The sequence below is a fragment of the Scophthalmus maximus genome, chromosome 17, assembly GCF_022379125.1.
Source record: "Scophthalmus maximus strain ysfricsl-2021 chromosome 17, ASM2237912v1, whole genome shotgun sequence".
In the NCBI taxonomy this organism is placed as follows: Eukaryota; Metazoa; Chordata; class Actinopteri; order Pleuronectiformes; family Scophthalmidae; genus Scophthalmus; species Scophthalmus maximus.
The window spans coordinates 7,006,870-7,020,825 of NC_061531.1; the positions used below are offsets into that span (position 1 = coordinate 7,006,870).

A 13,956-nucleotide genomic window follows, 5' to 3' on the forward strand; every position below is an offset into this window, starting at 1 on the left:
CTTTTTGTTTCCTTATCAAGGTCGTTCCAAAGAGAAACTCCTCAAACTGAGATGCATGTATTTTTGAGAGTAGTTGGGACTGTAGGTTGTTTTAAATTCAATTTCCCTTTTAAGTCATAACCCCTTCTCTGTTCTGGAACATTGTTTTGTTCCAGTCTTGTATTTACGTTGCTCATCTCTTCTTCATCTGCTACAGCACTGTGGAAAGGTGGTAAGGTACGTAATTTTGCCCCCCCCTTTTATACATTTGCATTCTTTTTTGGGGGATACTGTGATGTATTCACCCTGGTGGACAAACACATACTGTACAGTAGTCGGGAAGGGGAGATTCAAATCCGCAGTTTCTTGTGAGCAGCATAACTTGATCATAAAATTTAGGTTACTGTAGCTGTACTGAGGTTGCAAAAATCAGGTATAAAGCACTGCACTTATAACATGAATCATGGTCCAACATGGCAAGATGAGAGTCAGACTCATAAAAAATCCATTATCTCAATGAGAGCTTGCCCCCCTTAACCACTTTCCCTCTCAGGGTGTGCAACGTGTGGATATGTTGTATTTTCCATCATCCTAATTCAGGTTTGTTTATACTCTACAATACTCGGCCTCTCTGACCTCAGTACACACAGCCTGTGTACTATGTCTGTCTTGTTATGTCCACCTCAATAGTTTAAGTAGGCGACTGACTGAAGGTGTATGTCTGTATAGAGTGTGTATGTCTGTATAGAGTGTGTGTGTGTGTGTGTGTGTGTGTGTGTGTGTGTGTGTGTGTGTGTGTGTGTGTGTGTGTGTGTGTGTGTGTGTGTGTGTGAACCTACAGTACGCACCCACTGCCTTGAGCGAGGTGTACTTGTTGAAGCCGATCCCCAGGTTGTTGTGAGGGTGGGACAAGGCCATGGCTGGACCCAGGGGAGGCAAGGCTGCATTATTCAAATGGTTATGCTCTAATGGAGAGAGAGAGAGAGACAGAAAGAGAGAGAAAAATGTATTAAACAGTTTGAAAAAAGTCACCCAAAGCGAATCAAAAGCGGTTTGTTTCCATTAGCTAGGGTTAATGGAAATGGAGAGGGAGCAACAAATATCACACAATTAAAAGAGCACCAATAAGTCCTCTCTGGTACATCTTATCCTTTTATGACTGGATCCGACTGAACATTTGTTTTTGTGAGTCTTCTGTATACTGAAGCTCTTTTGGGCAGAATGAATGTAAATAACAATAAATAAAGCCCTGACGTGCAGCTTACCCAGGACGGAGGCAAACTAGACTAACAACACGCCTACAGATGCTGCAGAATAACAGCATAACACACAACACAAACATAATGTCACGCGAAATTTGTTAACTGATACTGTGAACACGCCCAGTTTACGTTAGACATATGTTGCCATGGCTCACAAATGCACGTTATGTGTCACAGAGTTGAATTTTGTGAAAACGCCCACTACCCCATGGCATAAAAAGCAAGAGGCAGATCGGAGAGAAAAAACAAGTTCATTCGTGGAATGTTGTGGTGCCAATATCAAGCCAAGTGTAAATCCAATTCTGATGATTCGCACAGGTTTTTATTTATCCACGTTTTTTAATATTTTAACAAAGATTTGAACTTTCCCCGTTTGAGTTTGCTCAGGTCGAGCATTGGAGTGACCTCATTAGCTGGTTGATTCATGCTTGACAAACATTGGCTGACTGATAAGCGCCGTGGCGACCGGGCCACTGAGCATCATGCAGGTGTACATCATGGCGACTGACACTTCTTATTGCTGCTCTACTGATCAACTCTTTATTCGTGTGTGTCCTTGATCGGGCAGAGGTGGGTAATTGTTATAGATGGTAATTTCATAGACGATTGCTGATAATGATCCCAGTGATTGATGCCAATATTGATGTTCTTTGGTGCACAGAGGTTCTGGATTTGAGTCCTGGAAGGTTCTGTGTATTTTGTTGAATGATCATTTGACAGATTAATCGACAATGAATATAATCGTTGCAGTTGCAGCTCAAGTCACAATCTCTGCTTTCAAGTCTTCAATAGGAGCATGATGTTAATTTCATTCATTTTGTAAATTATGGTCCCATTTGAAGTAAAGTAGAACCACCTAATACTGTAGGCGCAGTTTGCAGGTAGGTGGACGTGCAGGGGACGAGCTCTCAGTCAGACCCCGCCCCCTGCTCCTCAAAATATGGTTACTTCTGCTTTCATAAAAACCTTCAAAACGGCAGCTCACAAACCAATTTGTGGCGTAACCATGGGTTGCCACTTCAAAATATATGAAAATATCACCAGGCTGCAGTTTCTCCCAGCGCTCCAGTTTTTAGCTTTCATCTTTGGTTTTACAACTTGGCTTTTTATATCTAGTCCCACTGTTCTCATCAAATTCGTTTTTGTAGCAGCAGTTTTCTGCTGATTTCAGCAACATCTCTCTCTCTGGTGAACAGAGACAAGCATTTCGGAGTTAAAGAGCCAGATATTTTTCTCAGGAGTTGTTTTAGGCCAAAATAGAGCAAAAAGGAGAGTGTGATGGTAGTGATCTAATCTTCCTCCAGATTGGGTGTGAATATTAACTGTTGACTAAATGGCACGTTTGGTAGATTGAGTGTTGTGCACTATCATCTAAAAAAGGTAAAGAAATTATCATCATTTCAGATGACACACTTCTATTTATGCTTATATTATTTCAGAAACATGGGATTAAAGTTCATGAAAGAATGTGTCGACGATGCTTGAAAATGTTCCAAAACGCCTGTTGTATTATGCAATTGTAAAAGGCTCCTACAGTAGCTCTAAAGAAAACAAGGTCAGGACAGGATGGCCTCTTTTTTCAAAACTGTAGCCTCTCCACAATTCTCAAACTGCTTCCACAGGAGAATACAAGTATACACACACGCACACACGCACTAACACTCAAACCTGACAACCGCGTCCACCAGCCCCACGATGACTGAGACGCATCAGTAAGAATCAAGCGAGGGGAAAATGGGAGGGTGAGCCAGCGAGAGCGGGCGAGGCACGGAGCAAGCCATGGAGCGAGGGATGTGACACCAGCGCTGACTGATTGAATTAGAAATAGATCTTCACTTCCCCGTGTAATTGATATGCAGCGATGACACGCTGTGTGCGGCGTGGAGCGCGGGGAAGCACAACTGTGTGTCGTAGTTTTATGGGTGCGTGTGTGTGTGAGTGTGTGTGTGTGTGTGTGTGTATGTAAAATTGTTATTGTCTCATGCAAGCCCCCTGGTACCACCTGCTCTCCTCCCTTGCTCATCATCACCGTCATTTGAAAAGTAGATATGTGAAGCGCGACCTTGAACCGTCCAAACTAATGCACACAAACAGATGACACTTCATAAGTACGATTTTCTGGATGTTTTCAGTGTTTACTTAATAATCACATTCAAAGAAATAGCGTGTGCCCTACATTTGGATGTTGTGTCCATGACCGGTATCCAGGGAGCCAAAGCAGTGGAAATAACAAGACAGACAGAGAGGGATAGGTAGAGTGAAGATGATAAGGCTAGAGAGAGAGAGAGAGTTAAAGGCTGGGAGAGACTGGGAGAAAAAAAAAATCCACTAATTGATGGAAAGATCCCTGGCCGGCCTCCAGTTTGACCACAGGGCTGTTCCTGGCCATCAGAGAGGGAGAGGGAGAGGGAGAGAGAGAGAGAGAGAGAGAGAGAGAGAGAGAGAGACGAGTACCATTTGTTCTCTTTTTTATACATAATGAGTAACGCAAACAAAGGACTGGGTGGAATAGGGAATATTGATATGAAACGGATGGTTTGACGTATTTCTTCATTTTATCAGTTGATCCTCAGCTCCGTGATTCCACTTTTTCATCTGGACGGGAGTGAGCGCCCTACCTTAGTCACTTGGGCACTATTCAAACCAGCGTACTACAAAATCGAAAGAGAACAAACTGAAAGGTTGAGAAAACAACAAACGTTCGTTTTCTGTTCTCTCTATATTCTTGAATAAATTCTTCCCTCTGAATGTCCTACATTTCCCCCTGTGTTTATGTTTGTGCGTGCGTGTGTGCGCGCGCGCTCCCATCAGAGTGTGCATAATTCTTTATTGTGCTGTAGTATAGAGGCCTCAGAGGAGAGACGCTCATAAGAATTCAAATTTATGTTTATGTAAGAGGAGCAGAGAAGGAAACGAGGTATATGAATGCAGTTCACAATGTGTGTGTGTGTGTGTGTGTGTGTGTGTGTGTGTGTGTGTGTGTGTGTGTGTGTGTGTGTCCAAAGAAACTGTGAGACTGAGAATAGGAAATGTTTGTGCACCTGGTTCAGTGCAAATTATTGAGGGTCTCAATGGCTTATGTGTGTGTGTGTGTGTGTGTGTGTGTGTGTGTGTGTGTGTGTGTGTGTCTGCTACTGCTGTGTGAGTATAGCAGCATGTGTATTTTGTTTTGCATATGCATGCTCTCCTGCCAGCATGCATTTGTTTTTGTTTGTATGCATGCGCTTGCAAGCTCTGTGTGTGTGTGTGTGTGTGTGTGTGTGTGTGTGTGTGTGTGTGTGTGTGTGTGTGTGTGTGTGTGTGTGTGTGTGTGTGTGTGTGTGTGTGTGTGTGTGTGTGTGTGTGTGTGTGTGTGTGTGTGTGTGTGTGTGTGTGTGTGTGTTTGCAGGCAAGCAGCAGAACACCGCTGGGTGATGGCCTAATTCAGCAGGGCTCAACATCAAAGAGGCTGACTGCTGCAAGGGCTTCAGCCAGCCTTACTCTGACATGACTACTGTCACACACACACACACACACACACACACACACACAGAGAGAGAGAATGAGGGAGAAAGGAAAATAGATGCAGGAGGATGAAGCGGTGTGGGTCGCAGGGAGAAAGATGGAGAGGAGAGACCCGCGTTGTTTAATATACAGAACATGAATGAACTGGACCCAGACTGCTGACTCCCTCTGTCCCTCCAAGTCGCCCCGCTAGCGCGCAGAGCATTGAACGACTAGAAGGGATACGAGTTCAAGTCCCGCTAGCCACGCTAGGCTAACGCGAGTGCACTTATGGAACTGTAGGGCACAGTGGGATGAACAGCCAAGTGGCGTATATGTCACATCGCTTCACTGGAGCTTCGCTGTACTGGAGAAGCAGAGGGGAAGGAAAAAAAAACAGGGACTGAGAGGCCAGGACAGGTCAGCAGAGAAGTTCACACTACTTCATGACACATGTTGGTGAAATTGTTCTCTGGATATTTTACCAGGGAGAGCACATTTTCTTCATGGAGCATGTAACACAGAACACATGTTCCGACAGTACTGCGCCAGATGTTTAATAGACTGGTCTGCATGTTGGCCCGCGTGCACATTAAACTATTAGAGCACAAGATGTAAAAATGCACGATTGTAGTTGGATCTGCAAACTTTTGAGCAGACAAACATTCACAAAAACAAACAACAAACAATAACAAAACTAAATCATGTACTTTTTGGTTCCTGCCGCAGGTTGTGGATCTTTGAAGAGGCTTTTAGCCTCCCGTGAGTGGGTGGGAGGTTCTACGATGTGTTTAGTAGAAAAAGTTCATTGGTTTGTATGTTCATCATATTTCTATTTAGTGATGCTTTCGGGAAATTAGACCTTGCTTTTGTTTAATATAAGAAAAATAGAAAAAAATAGATGTGGTTTTTATAAAGGTTTATATGTCGGGTTATTGTCTTGTTGTCCAATTTCTTGATTATTGCTGAAGTCTGCAGCTTAATTAACAAACACATGCAGAAAGACGATAAACCTGTTTCCTAAATGTCAAACTATTCTTTTGAATAGTATGGTGAGAAGTCTAAACATACATCAAATGAACAACTGATGAACAGCTTTGCCCATGTTTGTTATCAAACTATGGTGGTCTGAGGGGAGACACGTCGGCGCACAGCGGATCAATAACTGATTACACACCTCGATTCTCCCACTATTGTTCGCACCTTTTGTATTTTGTCAAATCCCTCTTTTTATGTATCATGCGGGGCTGAAGACAGCATGACCTAGATTTTCCTCTTGGATTTTAGAAGCTGTAAACGTGTCAAATATGCATAAATCTTCATTTTTCAGTTGTTTCTTTTTAAACCCGGCCTTTCAGCTCCTCAAGTCAGTGTCGAGTTGTATTACATCTATATTGTAAAAATTTGATGATGACGGGAGCATCAATTGTAACACAGCTGTCCACAACATGCCTGTAATTAAAGACACAACAACTTTATTTTATCTTTACTTTTGCTGCTGGCACTATTCCAAACCGTCCCTTGTCGTGGAGTATGAGGTAACTCGCGTACTCCGTGCGTGTCAAAGCTTTCAGTGGGTGGCATGTGTGTGACACATGGGCCTCCATCATTTATATCGGTCTCAACGTGCCACAGTAGAAGCAAAACACGCATTTGTCTGAGGTGTTGCGGAGTAGAAACACGCTGCAGTGCCTCTAAATCACGCACGCGACACACTCGTAGGGCGTGAGCAGATGCTGCCGGAGCTCAGTTCCCATCCTCTCCTCTTCCCCTCCTCCTCTCCTCTCTCCATGTGTCTACTCATCTTTATCTCAGCTTTCTGTACCTCCTGCTTTCATACTGTTGAATTCCTTGCTTCTTCCTGCTTCCCTTTCCCCTCCCTCCCTCCATCCTTCTTCCTTTGTCAGTGACCTGCTTCTTCCTGTAACCCCTTCTACCCTTTGTTCTCTCTCAGTGACTACAGTATGAGGCGGGCCATCTGTTGTCTTGTAATGAAGCAACGGAAGCAAAGTGAGGAAAACAGTCATCCGCCTTTAAATTCTTCTTTTCGACCACGTTAGATTTTAGTATAGTGGAAGCAGATAAGAATGGAACGTTCTCAGTCTATGTTCGTTGTTGAGAATATCTTTGTGTACGAGATATATTATTGTTACTTTCCCATATTTCTGTTGGGTGACTGCTCCTCGTCTACTGTTGTGGCTTCTCAACAACTCTGCTGTAATTTGAGACAAGGATCAGAGTCAGTTTACAAAGATGACAGCTTGAGTCCATGTTTCCAAATGATAAAAATTGTTTTAGCCAAAACACGTCCGTACATGGAGACCTTTTCCGGTGTCAAACCGAGGGCCAGCGTTGTTTCTTTCAGCTGTGACTGTTCCACGTCCTTAACTATTCAGTTTATTGTTGAAACCTAACCCTAACCCTAGCCCACAACTGAGGTCCATTAACCTCAAGAAAGTACCACAATCTTAATGCCTAAACCCAGACAAGTTGCGTTTGTGCCTAAACCCAACCGAACCATTTGCCAGGATCCACTCTGCCCCTCACGTTTCACTGTTTTCCATTCTTTGCATTTCATGTTTTTTTTCCTATTACGTCCCTAAACTCCCCTCTCGTTTCAGATCTCACTTCCTGCCCTTGTGTGTTCTCCGCTCATGGGACTGTCTGGCCAGTTTGTCTTTGTACCTTTGTGTTTTCTCTATAAAGACCCCGATTTTTGGAACGACACCAACTCTGATTAGAGCTTCTCCAGGAGTTAGGTGTGGTGCGGAAGGTGTGGTATGCCACTGCCAGTACACTCTGTGTTTATTATCATGGCTACAAAGGTATGCCCGCTGCAGAATGCTGCGCCAGTTCTTTGGACAACCCAATGGGTCGCTTCAGAGGTTAGGGACAAATGAGTCATGTGGTCATTGAGGTTGTACGACTTGTTGGTTCAAATAAATCCAGTAAATAGTGTAAATGAAGGCCGGTAATGAATCGTTTTAATACGTGTTTGTACTTTCGCAAATTTTGCTGTAAACATGCAGTAATGATAAAGAACTGTAGCACTGCCGTTTATTTTAACAGTAAGTTAACATGTAGGTTAGCAGTTGCTGTGGTTTGACTAATGGCAACTCACTGCTAACCAGTAATACAATGTTTTGAATGTTTTAACTTTGGACAGTCCTTGAAAGGAGAAAAGCAGAGTCAAATATCTGAGAATTGTCTGGATTAATACATGGAACACACAGTGACTAAGTGTGCTAACAGACACATTAAGAGAAACTGATGAAATGACCAGAAAGAGGAGCTGCACCCTGGTTCGCTGGCTTCTTTAATAATCCCCTCTCACATACTTCTGCCTCACTCAAGTCTCTCTTGTCTGTGTGTGTTAAATGGAGTCATTTCAGTGCACCAGCGTGGAAGCCCCAACCCCCCCCAACCCCTTCTCTTTCCTTCTCACACACTCTATTTGCAGAGTAAACGAAGACTTATCCCAGGATGACACCATTATTTTCTGCCTTTAGCCCACACATTGAATGCATTGAACTATGCCTCACTGTCTGTTCAGCACTTTACATAATTGAGTGGACCGCCGCTATACACACACACACACACACACACACACACACACACACACACACACACACACACACACACACACACACACACACACACACACACACACACAGGACTGGTAATCTGATAATAAACACGGGGATGGACCCGATTCATTTGCTTTTAAAACATTCCCATTGTAGAGATGGATGGGGAGGCCTTGTGGAAGATAGTAGGAGAGAAACCAATAAATGGAGTTATGAAAGCAAAAGCAAAAGGCAAAATAAAGAATTTTATATTGACCTTAAACAAAAGAAGGTCACAGACATAATCCGCCCAAATTAAATTAAGATTAGAGTGTTCTAATTGTTTCAGCATTCTGCAAATACCGGAAACCTCTCAATAAAATAACCTATCTCTATTCCATTGTTCATGTGAGTTTTTATCACTACTTATTTCAAGTCGGAAAATAAGTCGTAACAATTAGGGCACTTTCCATGTTGTGATTTTTATCCCCGGTACTGTAACATAAATAATATCGGCCCTTTTTTTGCTCAAAACAGATAACAGAAGATGGAGAGTGTAAAAGCTAAAGGAATTTAGTGACGGAGGTGATGGAGTGAGAGATGAACATATGGAATACAGATATAGGAACGAGGGAGAGAGAACAAACAACAGCTGAGGAAGAGTGAAGTGAAGAGCCATCGCGTGTCCCACTGACTTCACCAGTGTCTTTTCAGCACCACGGACAGCGTCGTTGTCCATTCACGCAGCTCTGCTGTATGTCTAACCCGCCATGATCGACACTGCGCTGGACCGTTTTGACCATGAAGAGCGACACACCATGTGTGACGAGAGTCATTTCACCGTAACCTTTCAGCATTTATATAATAATAATAATCTAATTCCATGGTTTCCGCGCTCCTGTTTCTCGCTTCTGTCCATTATTCTTTCCTTCACGCTTCCAGATACAGCACCCATACATCCCCATGTACATAAATGTCATATATCCAGACCGCCAATCTGCTGTTATTCACTGATTGGTGAAAACAGGGGGATATTAATTAGGCGTTTTCTGTTAACATGGCATAGATGTGATCAAAACGGTTGAGTGATAAGTGCTTGTCACAGCTGTTCGTGAATGAGGGCGTGCGTTTGTCTTTGTGTGTGTGCGCGCGCGTGTGCGTTATATAACTGCGAAACAGTGTGAGTGAACGTCTCATTTTTCATTATCTACAAAGAGCTGCTTTAACTCTGACAGGCGTTTTCTATTCCACTGCCCCCCTCCACCCTCAAAGTCACCATGACTCATTCCCCCCCCCCCCCCCCCCCCCCCCGTCTAATTTTTTCTTCAAGGAACAACAAAGCAAACCCCTGGCCAGCACTTCTTAACTTCTTAGGATTCAATTAATCAAAAGAGGTAATTGTACTGCACCGTCATCTCAAAGTCACTCGCTAACCCACAGAGGCGGTCGGATGTTTCCTGTGTGTGTATCGTTTTTTTCCTCATGTTTGTGTCCGACAACAATCGTGTAACTTGTTGTGTTCGGGCAAAAGTTACATGTGCACGGTGTGTGTCTAAGAGTGTGTGTGTGTGTGTGTGTGTGTGTGTGTGTGTGTGTTGCATAATCATCTCCAGCTCCCCCTAACAGCTGCAGAAATTTGGGGAGCTAAAAGAAACCTCGTTATGCAACTGGACTCAATTTGGGTTTCACGCAGTACAGTCAGCTTTTTTACCTGAATGAATATTTAATGAAAAATAGAAAAGAAATGATGCTCCAATCCTACTTTTTTTCAGTTTTGACACTGATACCGTGTGTGGGTGTGTGTTTGTATGTGTGTGTGTGCGTAAGGTAGTGTGATGAAGTAACACGTTCTCTGTCTGTGTTTCGTACATTGTGAAGGTTAAGGCTCAATGGGTTTGTCTCTTGTTGTCGCTTAAAGCACGTTACTGTCCTCGGAGGTCATTTCACTACAATTCACTCTTCATTTCAAATGAGATATATTCTGGACCAAACATCCAGAGTCTTTATTGTCATTGTATAAAATCAACGAAATCGGCGGAGCCTTTTCGCAAGAGCTATGTGGAATGACTTGAGGAATAAATAAATAGGATGGAGATTAATAAATAGAATAATATAAGGCAGTAGAATAAAACCCATGACCTTGGCTCGCCACCTCCTCACACACACAAACCTCCTAATCCCCGAGCAATCCCTGAAAACGCAGCTTTTGAATCGATTGTGAGAAAACTCCTTTTCCCCCCCAACAGCCTCGGCTCCTTTCCACCATTTCATATTGTACCGCCGCGAAGCTCCGTGTAGTGTAGAGATATTACAGTCACTCTGTACCTGCGAAACTAATGAATTAATAATAATAAGCGGTCTGTAGGTCTGTGTACCTGTATTTGTCGTTTGTGCAGGTTCTTCAATGTTTTTGTGTCACCACAGTGCGTGCATATACAGCTACAGTACAGTACACTCTTTCCCCCGTACTTATAGATAACCAGTGAATTATTGAGCTAATCTGCGTGTTCAACACGTCCTTTCATCACAGTGGCTCTAAAACTCTTCTCCCAGGCTCACCTCAAGAGTATCAAACCGTTACGGTCCTTCAGTGCTCAAACTATACTGGATTCCCTTTTCAGAAAATGTGCAATTGTTTTTTTACACGACCGCTGAACTCCTGCCACACTGCAAGAGCCAGGACTGATGCCACACAAACTCCCCAATAATCCAATAATGATCATGTCACCCCTGTTCTAGCCCCTGAACACTGGCTCCTTTGGTTTGTCTGTTTTAGAATAGATTGTAAGATTTGACTGTTCATTTGAAGGCTCTCCATGGGCTCTGTCCAGGCTACACTGTATCTTTTAGTACCATATGCACCAGCTTGTACTCCAGAGGTCTTTTGTCCGTTCCTGTGGCCCGGCTGAAAACCAAAAGGGGGGCAGGGCTTTTGCAGCCAGGGCCCCCGAGGCTCCGGAGCGATCTGCCCGAGGAGATCAGGTCAGCTGAGTCGGTGATGTCTTTTTTTAAGGCTCTACTTAAGACATACTTTTATCGAAATACCTTCTCTGACTTTGACTTTTAATTTTCCCTATGTCTGTTCATATTCTGTCTTCACACACCGTATTGGTTTCCATCATCGGAGTCCAGTTGTCACTGTGTGAACAATCAGCTAAACGGGCCTCAGTGAGCAGTGCAGAAGGCTTCTCCCTCCTGGCTGCCTTTCAGACTTCATACAGTTTGCTTTACCAAGTCGCTGCAGGTCGTGTGCACAGCTTGAAAAGAAGGCTGCAGGCGTTGGGTTTTAATACAAATTTAACCTTTTTACTGTTTTTTTTTCCAACTTAATTATGTCCGACTCTTCACCACCACTTCTAATCCTTCTCTGTTTTCTTTAGTTTTCTTCTTGCTCTGCAATCTTTTCCTACAGGAGTGTAAATCACAGCCAATGTCAGGCCCGATAAAGGAGATTTAAAGATTATTTCTCCTCATCTATAAACCCATTTAAGTTGGAGCCTGGGGCTAATGTTGTAAATGATTTGATACTGTACATAAATCATTACATCTAATTTCTTATAGGTTTTTGTCACTCTGGGGGCTACGACTCTTTGCATTTACCAGAGTCGTAACATTTTTTAACCCTTTGTTTTTTAAGTTACCAGTGACAAGACGTGACCAGTTTAACTCCCAAAAAATATCCAACAGATTAGCATAATAAAGGTCAATATTAGACAGTCATAGTCATAAGTGACAATATTACTACGATGGAAAGTATTTGAGAGATAATTAAGAGTGAATTAAAACAAGTTTCTTCTCACGGTTATATCATATCGTGATTTTAAATGTTGGAAAGATGAATACTGACGGGTTTTAGAGTGAAGATGAAAACAAACAGCTTAAAATATGGATGTTTGGTGTGTGGGAGAGTGTGTAAAAAAAAAAGCTATTGCTTGTAAATGAGGGTTAAAAAGAGGACGGGAATAGTCAAGGTCAGGGAGAACACACACACACACGTATGATTTGACATATGGACACACTCTCTCCAATCACACGTTTTGTGAAAAAGGGCATCAAGCGTGGACTTAATTATTTATGTATTCATCCAGACAGGAAGTCAGGGCACGGGGTATGCATATTAGTTTCTCTATGAAATATTACTGAACAGACCTTTGATACAGCCAAAGGGATAAAGCAATAAGGGATGAGAGAGAGAGAGAAAGAAAGGGTGCAGAGGAAGTGTGAGAGTGATACTGAGGAAATAAGAGACTGTATACACATGTATGTCTGAGGAAGAGAGAGAGAGAGAGAGTGTGTGTGTATAAATGTTGTACATGTTTGAAGCCCATTATTACACTAGAGCTGCCATTGCTCAGTGTCACTTTAATAGTTTTGGTTTCTGAAGTGAAAGTAATCTCTTGTGATATAATTTGATGTGTAACTCTCGATGACAGTAATACTCAATGATGTGTGTGTGCGGTGTGCGCGGTGTGGGTGTGTGGGTGTGTTTTGTGGTTTTCAGAGTTGACTAACCCCCTACTTGTTAGCAGATTACTCCTTATTTACTAGACAACCATCAACAGTCCCACAACACACACACGCGCACACACACACACACACACACACACACACACACACACACACACACACAAGCGCACACACTTTCCTCGTATTTGCACACTACAACTCTACTTTTCTCACACACTCAGCACACATATACATTTAGACTGACTTGGTGAAGTGAAAAGAAATTCTGCATTTAATGGAAAATTGCCAATAAAATGTGAAGGAAACCAGAAAGGAAGGGAATATATTTTCTCTGTGTATGCGCGGTGCGTGTGCGTGTGTGTGTGTGTGTATGTGTGTGTGTGTTCCTCCTCTCAGCTCAGTGCTGGTGCCTCCTTACTAATTGTGTCATGCCTGTAATGTGACTGTAGAGGTGAGATGCCTGGCTACTCGCTGTGAGCACATACATCATGTTAATCCCTCTGTGTGTGTGTGTGTGTGTGTGTGTGTGTGTGTGTTTGACCACTCTCCTCTCTGAGGGTGCATGTACACACATTAATAAACTGTTATGTCGCAGGCCTTTTGTTTGTGTCTGTGGGGAAATGATCTCATCCATATTCTCCAGGCAGCGGCTGCGGCGGCGCTGGAATCGCTCAGCTCACTGACTTCACACCGCAGCATAAAAACGCAGCCAGCCAGCCAGCCAGCGCTGTCCTTCACTCAGTGGCTCCCATTACAACACTCGGCAAGGGGAGACTGATCAAGAATATTAACTGCAAATCTACAGTGGGGCGGGGGAAATAAGCTCATTGTCCATCTGCGTTATACTTTGCGTTGGTAACAAAAGACGTGCATGTGTGGGGTGTTGTTTTCCACTGTTTCCATGGCCTCCACAGATGCAACAAGCAGAGACGCACCTACTCAGTCTTTAACCTGCTTCTGTTCTGCATGTTCACCATTTGAAGTGCAGGGACATTGATGCGTGTATATCACACAGACAAATACTTGACTTGACACCTTTGTCCAAGTTGACCAAAGGATTGATGTAATGTTTGTAATGTCCTATGGTTTGAGTGGCAGTGAGTGAAAACAACGTTTTTTTTGTGGCCACTTTGCATCAGTAGATGGTGACATGCACCGAGGACTGAACTGAGGGTTGGTACCCACACAAGCTACACAGA

The 13,956-nt window shown here is 43.2% G+C and overlaps 2 protein-coding genes across 2 annotated transcripts in view; one reads left to right on the top strand and one right to left on the bottom strand.

The window, feature by feature from the left end:
* ccdc97 (coiled-coil domain containing 97) overlaps nt 1-13,956 on the top strand; it is a 167,884-nt gene that overhangs the window by 21,384 nt on the left and 132,544 nt on the right. The gene's annotated exons all lie outside the window — the stretch shown is intronic.
* The window catches only part of LOC118288187 (protein shisa-8), a 79,258-nt gene that overhangs the window by 7,259 nt on the left and 58,043 nt on the right, over nt 1-13,956 (bottom strand). The window contains exon 4 of the mRNA XM_047328362.1: nt 828-944. Coding sequence (XP_047184318.1) covers nt 828-944 — 117 coding nt within the window. The remainder of the gene's footprint in view (nt 1-827; nt 945-13,956) is intronic.